The sequence below is a fragment of the Mauremys reevesii genome, linkage group 15 (genome assembly GCF_016161935.1).
Source record: "Mauremys reevesii isolate NIE-2019 linkage group 15, ASM1616193v1, whole genome shotgun sequence".
NCBI classification, from domain to species: Eukaryota; Metazoa; Chordata; order Testudines; family Geoemydidae; genus Mauremys; species Mauremys reevesii.
This window is the reverse complement of record NC_052637.1, coordinates 28,080,290-28,094,874: the sequence shown is the minus strand read 5'-3', so window position 1 is coordinate 28,094,874 and position 14,585 is coordinate 28,080,290. Positions and strand designations below refer to the sequence as shown.

The 14,585-nt window shown below is 40.3% G+C and overlaps 1 protein-coding gene across 16 annotated transcripts in view; it reads right to left on the bottom strand.

Moving 5' to 3' along the window:
* Nucleotides 1-358: 358 nt before the first annotated feature.
* The window catches only part of TNRC6C (trinucleotide repeat containing adaptor 6C), a 610,512-nt gene continuing 596,285 nt past the window's right edge, over nt 359-14,585 (bottom strand). For 13 of the 16 annotated variants that reach the window (XM_039501295.1, XM_039501293.1, XM_039501297.1 and 10 more), the window contains 6 exons: nt 12,250-12,396; nt 10,885-11,001; nt 8,416-8,610; nt 6,995-7,065; nt 5,929-6,068; nt 359-2,186 (listed from right to left, as the gene is read on the bottom strand). In XM_039501295.1, the coding sequence (XP_039357229.1) occupies nt 1,826-2,186; nt 5,929-6,068; nt 6,995-7,065; nt 8,416-8,610; nt 10,885-11,001; nt 12,250-12,396 (1,031 nt within the window). In that variant the 3' untranslated portion in view covers nt 359-1,825. The remainder of the gene's footprint in view (nt 2,187-5,928; nt 6,069-6,994; nt 7,066-8,415; nt 8,611-10,884; nt 11,002-12,249; nt 12,397-14,585) is intronic. The other 3 variants (XM_039501290.1, XM_039501291.1, XM_039501298.1) reach the window with 3 other exon arrangements.

Below are 14,585 nucleotides of genomic sequence, written 5' to 3'. Positions count from 1 at the left end.
TATTTCTTTTGAGTCCATTATTTGGTAAATATGTAACTGCTACACATTAGATTAGGTATTTTCTTCTGTCTTTTTATTTTTTTTTATTTTGTTTTTTTAATAATATCTTCAGTGCTAGGAGTTGGGTTTAAAAATACATGAAATGGTGTGGAGTTGCTCCTCGGGAAACCCGGCTTTCCTGAGACATCTTCCACCATGTGCAAGATAGTGATCACAAAGTTTTCGCCACATTGACGAAGAAGAGGAAAACAACAACAAAAAATAGTACACAGCAATGGCCAAAGAAAAGGATAATACAACAACACTGTTCAATCCCAGAGCTCTGAAGTAGCATATCTTCATTCTGAAAATAGGTTTCTTTACGATGGAAGTCTTTTTTTTTTTTCTTTCTTTTTTTTTTTTAATTCCTTTTTTATTTTAAAGTTTGAAGGAGAAAAAAAAAGGTCTGTAAACAGGTGGGAGCCAAAACTCCTGACTCCTCCAAAAGCAGTCAAAACTATGTCCAAGTGCTTGTTTGTGTTCCTGCTTGCAGGGGAACTATCCACTCTTTACAAATATCTATGGCCACAGTTCAACAAGAGTATTTTTTTTAAACTTTATATTCCGAATGGAAAATGGTGCAATACTCCGGTAATAATTTTCTTGCATTAGTCCACAATAAAAAGCCGCTAAAGGTAGATATACATATTATTCTCCAGAGATACACACTGTAATTTTTAAAATGCAATAAGAGTCCTTGAGTAAACATTTACACATGAATTGTCGCCGGCCCCTCCTATCTTTTTTTTTTTTTTTTTTTTTTAACATACAGGATTAGCTACAAGAAGGGCTGCGGACACTCAGTGCAAAGTTAGAAGCTAATAACAATTAAACGTTTGACCAATGAGCAAATAAAAAGCATATATACTGAATAAGAGAAAAAAAAAATCACACTTTTGTTAAATCACACACGGGCGTGCGCACACGCACACACATACAAGCTCACTCACACACACACATCTGTTCCAACACAAACACATAGTATGAACTTTAAAAAAATTCCTAGAGCCTGTTTTGTGTGTATTGATGCCAACCTGGAAGTGTAATAATTAGAAAGTGTTCACATTTTGTTATTGGCCTGCTGGATTCAAGTATTTGCATGTTTGATATGTTTTGTTTTTTTTTTAAACTTTTTATATTTTGGGGGGATTTTAAAAAAATGACATGAAAAAGTAATGAAACAAGGGTAATGTGCATAGGCAGATCCATGGGAGCAGTGGACACAGATACCACACCCCCACCCTCTAATTCAACCTGTACAGTCAATAGTTACCATTCGGATTCATTACTTTTCTGTACCAAAGATGAATATCACACTCCACTCTCTTCTGATTATTGGGTCCGCCTCTGGTAATGTGCATAATAGTCACAGGCTCATTTAAAATAGGCTTTCATTTTCTCCCTCCCCCCAAAGTTGATAAAATAACCCTTTCCAGCCCAAATTCTGAAAAGTGCCCTTCATGATAGACCTATTCTAAGCAGCTTTTATACTTTGTTTTTAAAAACACCATACAAACATAAAAAGACGACATAAAATAAAAAGCCATGAAAAAAATAAAACCTGTCATTAGCATGTGACACTGACCAAATGTAGCCCATACTGTTTCATTAACAGTTCACAAGGACTTCTGCAGAGTTTCATATTCGATATTGGACAGAGGTACTAAAAAGGGCTGCCAGTCTGATCTGTTAAAGCTGGATTCTTCGTGAAGCCCTGGACTGGAAAGGGTTACAATTTTTTCCTTTAGTGCTGATGATTGTTATTTCCACTTTGTTTTTCTCTTTCCTAGATGGACTCCCCACTGAGAAGATCACCTGGGAGCAGAGTATTCAAAGGTGTTGGGCTGCCAATAACCCTGCCATCATCGGTGCTGGGGGGCCCCCAAAGGCTGCTTGAGTACTGAGGGACCCCACCCCAGAGCAATTCGCTGCTCCCTTTGCCAGCCAGGCAGGGAGTATTCCAGTGGCCTGCATCATTCCGCACCAATCCATGAGAGCTGCTCGTGGAGCCCATACGAGTCTGATTGGTTCCAGTGTTGGACTGCCAACTGGAGGTGGGTGGCAGTGGCTGGCCTTGTGCTAAGAAACGGTTTACTTCTTCTTCACCAGCAAACTCAGCCAAGATGGTAGTGTTTCCCAAAACACACCTAACAACAACACAACACAGTGAAACATAGGGATACAACTGACATTATTTTCACAAGTATCAGAGCCTGCTTATACTAGGAGGGTAGAATTTTTATAAGCTCATTTTCATTTTGAATTCAGTGGAGGAGGTCAAATTAGGCCAGCTCAAAATTTTTAAAACTCCTACCCCCTAACTCATTTTCATCCGAATAATTCTAGTTCATAATTACTTAAGTGTACAAGCATATTGTGACGGGGCAAGGCCAGATGGCTATAGTAAAGTAATGGGAGACAGATATATTAGCCACAGGCTAAACAAATCCCTGTGACCAGGATAAGCAATGGCAGCTGCTCCAAGTCAATTAAGACACCTGGGGCCAATTAAGATCTTTCCAGAAGGCAGGGAGGACAGCTAGGTTGATTGGGACACCTGAAACCAATCAGGGGCTGGCTGAAACTAGTTAAAAGCCTCCCAGTTAGTCAGCTGGGCACGTGTGTCAGGAGCTGTAGGCAGAAGTTGCACTGTTGGAGAGACTGAGAAGTACAAACCATATCAGGCACAAGGAGGGAGGCCCTGAGGTAAGGGTGAAGTGGATCTTGAGGAAGTGGGGGCTGCTGTGAGGAAGTGGCCCAGGAATTGTATGTGCCCTATTTCTAAAAAGTCAGCTACCATAGCTGATACTATTAGGGTCCCTGGGCTGGGTCCCACCCTTTGCCCCTGATTAATCAGGGAGACTGGGAGACAACAGACTGTGCAAGGGAGGGTAGCGTCTCATCACCTCCCTTGCTGGTTTATGATTAAAATGGCCCAGTAGGCTGTGACCCTTGCCTCTAGACAGAGAAGGGCTACGTGGAGGGTCACAGTGAGCCTCTGAGACTAGCGAAATCTGCCAGGAAATGCGGGACCCATGGAGACAAGGACAGAGCTTTGTCACAATATGCACACACAAAAATCCACACACCTGCAGACAGTATCTTTTAGTCTGCAAACTTTTCAAGACAGGGACTGTGACTTCTTTTGTTTTTGGAAAGTAAAGCTTTCCACAGAGTTCACAGGATTTTGTGCATGAGATACACATAACAAAGAACTGAAAAGAGTAGTGACTGCAGCATAAGTGGGTATACTTGTGTTCCATGGCTGGGGTTTGTGCATTTGTTCTCTGTTGGAATCAACCTCTTTAGAATTTTGCACATATAGAGTGTCTGTCCTTCCTGCATGCCCAAGAGTAGAGATCTATTGTGATGTGTAACAATATTTTTATGAGGATCTCAGATCACATATCAAATGTGAATAGGCACTGTTATTCCTAATTTACAAGTTGGGAAAATGAGGAAGAGAGGTTAAGTGAGTTGCTCAAGGTCATATATTGAGCCAATGGTAGAGTTGGAACCTGGGTCTCCTGAATGTCAGTTCAGTGATGCATATTTTCTAAAAACAACTGCATGTAAGCCACTATGTGAGTTTCAATTGTGAAATGATAGCTGAAGTCTTTTAGTATTACTGTATATACTCGATCATAAGCCAGTTTGTTTATAAGCCGACCTCCCCCAAGATGGATAAGTAAAAATGGAAATTTTTTTATTACCCATTCATAAGATGACCTTATAATTCAGGGGTCAGCGAATTTTGGCTCCCGGGCCATCAGGATAAACTGCTGGAGGGCCGAGATGGTTTGTTTACCTCGAGCATCCGCAGGCACGGAGGTAAACCTAAGTAAACAAAGTGTCCCGCCGCACCAGCTGCTTACCCTGATGGGCCGGGACAGCAACTAGTGGGGAAATTTGGGGGGGAGGGGGACAAGAAGCTGGGAGTCAGGGGAGTAACCCCTGTGACCACCCCTCCACCCCTAGCCTGGGAAACCCCCCCCACTCTCCCCATCCCATCCCTTCCCATCTTATCTGGGGAGGGCCAGGGGAGGATCTCTCTGACTTGGCTGGAGCTGCTCCGGCTGGCTAGAGCACATTCCAGCGGGCTGGGCCGGGTGGCACGGCTGCAGTGTGCTCCGGCGGCGCGGCCACAGCCTGCTCTGGTGGGCGGGGCCGAGCAGCACGGCTGAGGCCTGCCAGCCCTGGAGCTGCAGCTGCTTCGGAGGCTGTGGGGAGAGCAGCGTGGCCAGAAGTGGAAAGACTCTGGCCCCGCCTCTTCCCTTCTGGCTGTGCTGCCTCTCCTTGCTCCCTCTGTTGGGGGGAGGGGCTGTGTCCCACCTCTCCCTCGCTATACCCGTTCATAAACTGACCCCTTTCTCTGGTGCTTCTCTTTTTTACTAAAAAAATTTGAACAAGTATATACTTATGAACGAGTATACACGGTATGTTACAATCTTGTTAACTTTTTGAAATCCCTTTTTAATTTACCATTATTGCTCTCCAAACCAATATGTTTTTGTATCTGTACACAATACATATAGCACAACCCAAGGTCTGTCATGTCCTTAGCAGCAATATGTACTAACATTATTTCCCCGCTAATCAAAATTCTTCCTTTATATGGATGGCTCTGAAACCTTGGAGAACACTTGAGGATGTACTGTGTACTCTTCAAATATATGCTGATTTTTAAATCTACATTTTCAATATTACAGCATAAACACCCCCTTAAGGATAGAATTCTTTCTAACTTAGTCCCACATCTAAACTGAAATCATTAAGTCAGGGCAATTTTTGACCTTTATCTGTTCTGAATGCTGCCACACAGTCTTTAATTAAGGAAAGGTCAAAACTTTAAAAAGCAACACCACCATGCATATAATTATGCAAAATTTTCTACATTACATACACTTTATCCTTTTATCTAATGAGGCTCATCATGGGAAGCTAGCTGCAACTTTGCATCTGGAGTGACTATTGCCCCATAATTTTAAAGGCTAGGGAAAAATAGGAACTGCCATACCGGATCAGTCCAGTGTTACATCTAGCCCAGTATCTTGTTTCCAACAGTGGCCAGCATAAGATGCTTCAGAGAAGAGAGCTTTACATTATTATGATGAATAATCTGCCAATAAGGCAAATTTCTTCTTAATTCTTAGCAATTAGTGGTGGTCTTATGTCCTGAAGCATTATGATTTATATTCCTTATATTTTTAAATCTATCTAATGTAATTATGTATATTCTCATCCCCGTAAATGCCAAATCCCTTTTTAACTGCTACTAAGAGCTTGTCCTCAATGACAGATTGTGGCAATGAGTTCCACACGTTTTTTCTTTTAGTAATGTAGTTTAAAAAGAACATCCTTTCATTAGTTTAAACGTCTTTCAGTTTCATTGGCAGTCCCCTTGGGAAAAAGTAAATACCAGTGCATGAATTACTTTCTCTACACCATTCCTTATTTTGATTACCTTTAGCATGTCCTCTTTTATTCATTTGTTCTGTGAACTGAACAGTCCTAGTCTTTTCTGTTTTGCATTTGGAATTTTTTCCATGCAATCATTAATTTAATCATTTTTGTTGTGTCTTTGGGTCCCTTCTATTTCTGTTGTATCTTTTTTGAGGTGGTGCGAGCAGAACTGAACACAGTACTTATGGTGAACACCTATCATCGATTTCTATAATGGCACTTCATACACCACTTCTGAGTGTAACTAGTCCACAAGTACTTTTCTTTATGCAGCTCTCCTACAATTTCTGCTAACAGATAATTTCCAAGACACCACCAAATAATTCCACAGAGCAATTCGTGCAATAACAAGTGAATGCTTAGGAGAACAGGCACTGTACTAGATTCTACGTTACAGAAAAAAGGAAAAGAAGAGAAAAACCGTACATATGCAGAGACTTCTGGGCCTTGGCTGCTTCTTCCTTGGAACTGTAGCGGACCACAGCATTCCCTTGAGTCAGGTTCAGGTGGAATGTAATTAGAGGGCCATGTTGCAAACACAGTGTCCGCAGTGTAGAACCATCAATCTAATTGCAGAGGAAGAAAAAAGTTGACTTGTTTTTTCTGTGGTTGTCCTTAGTATATTTGTTAATGGAAGAGGCTTTAAATGATAAAGGAAAAAATTTACATAGAGTGCAAAAGTAGTTTCCTCCCACAAGATAAAATAATCTAATTAGATGTGTCACTATTTTATTAGGAGGAGGTAATTTTTTCTTTTCAGGTTCTCTACAGTTCAGCACACAGAACCTGCCAGTTACTTTAAATTAATATACAAATATTTATCACTACATGCCTACCAAGGATTGATCAGGAATACAGCTTGTTCATAAATAGTTTATATTAATCCAAGACATCTCCTGGTCTCTGCACCCACTGCTTTCAGTCTTATGCCTCTCCATAGGAATTATACTATGGAGAGGAGTAGAGGAATTGACAGATTGGGGAGAATAGGAAAAACCCCAGAAAAATTGGACTTCAAATCTTTGAATTTGCCCCCCAAACACCAATCTCACAACTAACTTTTAAACAAATAAATGATACACACTGGAATGGCTAATTATACAGACTCAGTTCATATTTGATTTGCTCTTATATAGCACTTTTCATCCACAGATCTAAAAGTGCTTTACAAAGGTATAATTACTAATGGGAAACAGACATGGGAAGTGACTTGTCCAAGGTCACCCAGCAGGCCAGTAGCAGAGCTGGGAACAGAACCAGGGATTCCTGAGTTCTAATCCAGTGTGCTATCCACTAGGCCACAAGGGCTCCCATTAAAACCCTTAAATCCACTGTGTGGACTTATCTCAACATATTACTGTTACTGCTACATAGATGAATATTATATACTCATTACAGCTGACCAAAATTACCAGAACTGATAAGTGTTCTTCCTACCATCTCTTAAGTATAGCATGGTTCTTTGCGTAGTCAGTCATATTATTCTGCTTACCTGGGGTGTGAGGTTACGCAGAACCAGCCAGCTGCTTGTTCTTCCTGAGCTGTCAGTACTCCAGGCAGAACCTGTATCATAAATCCAGAAAGGGAACAATTTAACATCTTAGTGAGAGCACAATACAACAATCAAACTCATCAGGAATAAAGACTGTGCAAGATACAACACACTAGCAATGCAACTGCTATTGTAAACATGCTCATGAACAATCCAATAAGCAATTTATCTCCATCCTCTTTTCCTTTCTTATTTGGAATGAAAGGAGGGAGCTCCATGACTAGAATGCTCCCAGTTGGCTCTGAAGGACCAGTGGGATTTCTCACATTCCTGCCATCATCTCTTTCGTAGGTGGCCACTGTGATACTATATTGGTGAAAGCTAATATGTCACCAAAACTTTCTTCAGGTTACACTGGAATTAGCCAGCAGGTGACACTTTAAAAGCAACAGAGATGTCATTTTCTAGTGGCATTTGAAAAACTGCAGAGCTTCTAAAGTTACTTTGGTAAAAATACTGAGTCTGCAGATGGAATCCTTGCATCAGCACTCTGTGGCCATCGGGTGGGCTTTTCCCAAGAAAAAAATGGATGTGACAGCCTTTGACAATTGGGGAGAACATTTAATTCCCAGCTTTTTGGGAAGATGATTGATAAAATAGTCAGGTATTAGCAATGACATTTTTTTCTAATGCAGATGCTTTATGATAAACAAATACACAGGGTATATAGCTATTATATACATATCTCCCCTTTAATTTGTGTATAAACAAAATTATGACAGCCAAAGAAACAGATGGACAGAAAAGAAATTATACCTTACTGTCTGGGGGACCAGTCATCCCTTCAGTTGTATTCATCATACAACTGATGGGATAATCAGGTGCTGGATGTTTTGCATCCCTGCTATAGAGATGTACAGTGCTTAATTTGTAATAAAAGAAGTGTGGGGGCTCAAGCAGTTTTTTTACTTTCAAAACTGATGTGGCAACCCCAGAGGTGTCGGGGCTATAAACTGCCAAGCCTAGAGGTGCCGGGGCTCAGTCCTGGCACATAAATTCTACTGATTAATTAGCTAATACTGAAGACTTGCAACAATTCACAGAAAAACACCTGCCACAAAGCAAGAGAAAGGTCTCAAGATATTTAGAAAAAATGAGCAAAAGTATTATAAACAAAGACCCCTGTTGTAGTGAAATTATTCCCCACTGATTAGAAACATGCCCTACTGACCCATGACTTTATTTTGAGTATGAGCCACCCTAAGTGATAGAAAATAAAACCTGCATTTCAACTGCATTTATTGAACCTCAAGTACCTGGAGCATAGCACTAGAGCAAAAGGGTGCCATACTACTGTAACATGGAGAATAAAAACGAACAGAGCATTGCAATATTATAAAATGTAGGAGTCAGAGGAATACCAGAGGAATAAGAGCTGGTCCAACCCAGTGGGCTGGCACCCCAGGTAGATGATGGCTTGGTGTTTGTTAAACCTGGAGGTGGTCTCGTAGGAGCAGTAGTGTTTCTGGGTACCTTCCATAGTTCATGGGATAGAGAGGCTTGTGTGTGAGAGATTGGGCCAGAGGACCATGTAGACTTGATGTCTGACAATTTACCTGCAACAGAGAAAAACATAATTCATGTATTTTTGGTAAGCAAGTTTAAAAAAAAAATCTGAACAATCTGCAACTCCAGTAAGTGAAGAGGTGATCCTCAAGGCTGTTCATTATTATAATCTACTAGTATCTGACATTTGTTACTATTGTCCACTTGCTATTGCAGCGCCCACCACTTCTCTTTCTGATAGAGGACAAAGAACCTTAAAACAAGACTAGAGAATATGTCTGATTAGCCAAAATCAAAAATAAAATCATTACTGTATATGTTCTAAGTTATTTAGCCCAAATTATTAAAATAATGAAGTTTATACTTTCTGCACCCAAGAAGGAACAACCACTGTTATTTAAAATACAGAAATTAGCACACACACACACACGAGTTCTCATGGTTCAGAATTAAGCTGATTCCAGAAGAGGTAGAAAGGGCAAAATTTCCTGTGCTGCTGAATATTCAAAGATAAACGCATCAGGCATATGGATTCTTTTACAAGTTCCTCTTTGAAACACTATCAATCTTCACAAGAAAAGCCCTATATATCACAAACTACCAGTTCTTACAACTTTTTGTTGACCACTTTTTGTTATGCTCTGAATCCTACCTTCATTTATATTGGTATCATAATTATTTTATTCCAATTCCTGTCAAACCAGAGTTTTATCAAGCATACTATAATGACCTAAAATTACACATTTCAAAGACAAACATTAAAACAAAAAAAGGACAGGTTAGCATTTTGGTGTCATTAACACAAACAGGACCAACTCAAATTATAGACACTACGAAACAAAATGCACACTGTCATATGATCATCTCTGAAACATTTCACCATTAAGCTTCCACACACCTGCCTGTCTTTTATGTAGCTACACATATACCAAAGATATAAAGCCTGATTCCCCTCTTCTCATTAACACCTATGTATATCAAGAGCAACTCCATTGATGTCAACGGAGTCAAACTGGTGTAAAGTCAGAGGCCAATATTTTTGCGCAAACTGCAGTGACAAAAAAGGAAGTTGTTAATACTGTTCAAGTAACCGCTTGAGAAAAGAAATTTGAAAGTTTTATTTTTAGAACTAGTAGCAGCAGATGGGTCTACAATTTAACATGTAATTAATGTGCATCAATAAAAGTTAGATGTTGCTATGTCACTGATTCTTATGAGGTTCACATGCAGATAGGATGTAACAGCAAAAAAAAACCAAAACAAACAAAAAGGAAATATGCATGGCAGATAATATTAAGGGATAAGCAAGCCATTACTTTACTCTCCTTGTAACAGAACACTTCAAGGCCCCTTTGCTTTGTGGCAACATGGACCTAAATGTTGCACTAAGGTCCCTGGATGTTCAAGCTTCATTTAAATTAAAATGAATTTTTTAAATTTATTAAATATGAACATGAATAAAGCAATCCGAGTGGGTATTTTTATATTCTAATATAATTATTTTATACTGGCTCCACATTTCCGGCTTTCAGTACTCTGAAGATTTAGTTATTTTTTGAGACAGACAGGATTTGGCAGACAGGATTGCATCGCTTTGCATTTGGTTTGTGTTAGAAAGTTTTTAACTGCAGTGGGAAATATGAAGCCTTGATTATTGTGGTAGTACTTAAGTTTGGAAATTTTAGTAGTTTTTCTACAGTTTCCATGTCACGAGTTTACTGGACCCAAAGAAATCCTAAAAATACTGGGGCTAGAACTTTATAGCAGCTACTTAACTAAAGAGACAGTCAAACCACATTATGGTAGTACTATACAAACAAACTTATTCCTATTTAGCTTTCTTATTAAAAATAATCAAAACACATCCTTGAGCTAGTGCTAAACTGTTTCCTGTGTATTAATAGGGCTGAAAACTGTTCAGTTTTGAAACTGTATTTACTGGCAATAGCTTTCAGATCAACCTTTCCTGGTAAGATCCAGCAATAATGTTATCATTGAGTTCTTGCAGAGAACATTCTGCCTCACAGTTGGAGCAAAAATAAACTTTGTTGAAAAAGTATGAATGCCAAAATGAAGTGGTAGCATCATGGTATGAAGTGGGCTGAATATATATTTCATTAGCACACTTATCAGATAGTCACAACTCCAGGCACCTGGTTAAAATGCTCACCACTGCAGAGCTGCCAGTGGGAGCAGCACCGTGCTCAAAAGATATGAAGTCTGTAGTAGTACTACTATAATAATCAGAGGAAAGCACTTTTTCAGGGCCTTTGCTCTTTGGGGATGGAGAGGGATGCTGAAAGTAGAAAGGCCATTTCTCGTACCTGCAATGCTAGGTGCGGATGCAATGCTGCTGAAAGAGCTACTGTAGCCGGAGGCACTAAGCGGCCAGGCACTCGATGAAGGCAGCGTGGCATTCTGAGATGATGTTGGGGATGACCCTGCAGAACCAGCAAAGAAGCAACTAAGAAAGATGGGCAAAATGGTATTTGCTGCAGAATAAGCAATTCTAACTACATCATGTGCAAATACAAACCAGGCAAACAGCTTCCTCTAACCATGAATGAAATGTTATAGAAAGCATGATAAAGTGAAGCAGAATTCTTCGGTATAAAAGAAAAGAAAGCTGGCACCACAGTGGCAAGTGGGTTGGTGCCCATGCAGAAGACAAATTTTGGATTTCCCTTAAGATTATCTGACTCTTGGGACATCAGTGTTAAAAGTTAGATCTGAAGGAGGGAAGCTGTCTATCTTCATTTTATAACATGCGTATCAGCCTATCCAAGCACCAGCAACTGTGGATGGATATGAATGTATATGTAAAACCAACCAAATATCCTTGATACCTAACAATTGCTGAAGTAAGCACTTCTCCCCATGCCCTAATGCTCACAAATACCCTCAGGTATTTTGCAAATTTAGGTTTTGCAGCAGGTAAAATAAATATATCATAACAATGTTCTAAAACTAGCTATATATCAAAGGAGCAATCGTAAGAAACAACCTGAAACCATCCTGAGTTGGCAAATCATTCTACAACGTGTGTTCAACAAACTCACACAACTTAAATTAGGAGCTATCTTGTCATCAGGTTGCCTTATAGGAATGTTAAACATACATCCAAAACCTTCCTACTCGCTAACAAATACACCATGTACCAAAAGTAGGGACTGGAACATGGAATAAAATACCTTTGGAATAGTCAGAACAAAGAATGGGAGGCTATGAACTGAAAGTATCCACTCTAGCAATCAACCACAATTAGCAGCATATTCAGAGTTACTTTCATTATTCAAAACATACATACACATACTGGGTATACATAATATATTAATTCAGAAACACAAAATTGTTTCTCTTTACAAGGTGATATGCTATACAAAAGTCTCATTCTGATGCACAATTAGGAAACATCTTGTTTTGTATCTTTATTGATGATATGAGAGACTAATGATTTATACAGCACCCAGAAGACAGACACACTGCAACCTGACTTTAACGTCAGTTTGACTGAAACTGAAAACATACGTACCACCAGTGGCTGCTGCACATCTAAACTCCCGCCATCAAACAGTTCCTTATACAAAGTAGAATGGAAACTAAAAATACAGCCTAATGATAGATTGCTAATCAGTAACTGAGGCTCTCACAGTATATTGTCAGTACATATTAACACTAGCGGGACGCACATGCTCTCTTGCCATTGAGTCGGAACCCTCTTGAAAGCAGCTGGGGTTGCACAATGCTTCCATGCAGAACTGAACCTTCAAGACCTGAAGGCATGGAAGGGATCCTCAGCCATAATTGTCCCTCAGTTCCTTCTATGTATTCAGAATCTAAAATGAAGACATAGAAGAAGAATGGTGGTGGGAAGTGAGGATCTATGGTTACGCTACAGTTACTGGTCAATTATCTTTCTTCTTTCTGTTTGTCAGTACAGTTCCCCAATTTCAGATGACTGAAGTACTGGTATAAACATAATACCCCCACCTTTAAAAAAAAATAAGAAAGTGAGTGTTAGGATCAGTTGTAGCTCAAAAGAGCTAATAAACTAACTGGGGAAGTTTTCCAGAACACCTGGGAGCCCTGCTGCTATTCTTAGTGAGCCTTAGGAAGCTCCCTCTCAGACATCATTGTAGGGAGGCAAGGTTTGCAAGGGAGGCAGCCCATATATTATGGGTGAAGTAGCTTCCTGGAAAGCAGGGGTAGCAGAACCAGTAAGGGGAGTTGGGATGGTGGGATGGACAGAGGGAAGATTAAACATCGAGATAGAAGAAGGGTTCAGACAGCCATGTCAGCTTACCCTCCCAAGATAGGGAGCCGACAAAAGGGCGTGGGGGGAATAAACAGCCACACTCCCCCAAACTACCACAGGTGCCATTAGGAACAGGAAAAGGGGGAGATTAAAGGGAATTTCAGCTTGTTTTTCTAGATGATACAAACAGTCTAGGGGACTGACTCACTGATATGCTTAGTGCCGTCCAAATTGCAACTTAACACCTGGGTGAAACTTAGGATAGGTTGTGGAACCACCTTATCTTTACAGAATGCTATGTATGCTAATTCAACACTGTAACAACTTACCAAGGGTTGTGCTGGATTCTCCATCACTGGTAATTTTCAAATAAAGATTGGACCTTGACCTTTGACCTTGCAACAGTTGGTTGGGTCTCAAACTCCCTTCCTGATGGTAGCAGAATGGACACCAAAAATCCCTGGGCCAGAGGCCTCAATTTCTAGGATACCTCAAACTGCCTAATGGTAACGGGAGACTGACATTTCAAAGAAGGTGGGGAAAAAATGGACAGGACAATTGTGAGTGACATCTAATTCCTCACCTCCACTACAGCAACAGGGATTGAGTGTTAAACTGGTATTGAGAAGGTTGACAAGAAGACAACAAAAGTTGAAAAAATTGCTTATACTTCACTCGTCCAACCTTGCTGGGCACCAGACACACCAACACAGAGGAATCTGTCAGTGCCAAGAAGCCTCACTGCAAAGGCCTCTGCTGGTGCTAACCTACTTTCAAAACAGACCCTTCCTTGGGGATTCCAAAATACCCAGAGGAATAGTCATGACCAAGGTCAAGATTTTGTCACGGTTATTTTTAGTATTTTTAGGTTGCAGACAATAAACAAAAATGCATGGAAGGCCATGACCTGAGACTTTTACTAAAAATAATGGTGGGGGAGGGGTGTGATGTGGGAATGACTGAAGCCCAAGACCCATGGCGGGGATGAAAGACTAAACCCCACTGCTGGGTGTGGGGGGCGTGTTCCAGTACCCACTGCCAGCAGTGGCTAAGGATCGCGCTGCCTCTGCCGCCCCACAAACAGGGCTGAAGCTGAATGGAAAATGTCACCGAGGTTTCTGAAAAATTATGGAATCCGTGACTTCCGTGACAAATTCTTATATTTAAGTCATGACTTTTCATTTTTATCTTCCTTCTTATATCAAGGAGTAAGAAGTTAAGGCCAAGACAACACATTGCCCTTCTTCGAGTTTATTTGAACCTGAGGATTTCTAGAAGCCATGATTCAGAAATCTATTTGGTGCCAAAAATATCCAAATGATTCCAAAGGGCTAGGCTTTTTAACTCAGAGCAGATCATCCAGCAATGCTTTTCCAAGAACAGGGAATAAAGCTTGGAATCTGTCTGCCTATGGGCATGAAGGATAAAAGGACTACAAGCCATGCTCTGACCCTGTGAGTGACCTTCACTGAGGTACTTTAGGCATCAGAAATGCCTGTCTGTCAGTGTCTTCTTTGTACCACAAGATACACAGCTTTTAAGTCCATCTCTTACACTAGGGCATGCATAATATAATCTCAAACTCCAAGGGATCTGACCAAGGTTGAACGAACAGGTGCCGACAAACATGCTCAGAACTGGGCATGAGACCAGACACCTCAGTACTATGCAATGACAAAAGCTATCTAAACTGCTAAGCTAACATTACAATGCTAATTCTTTACACAAATTAAAGGAAAAAGCTGATGAAGGAAGATAGCATGTTAGTGA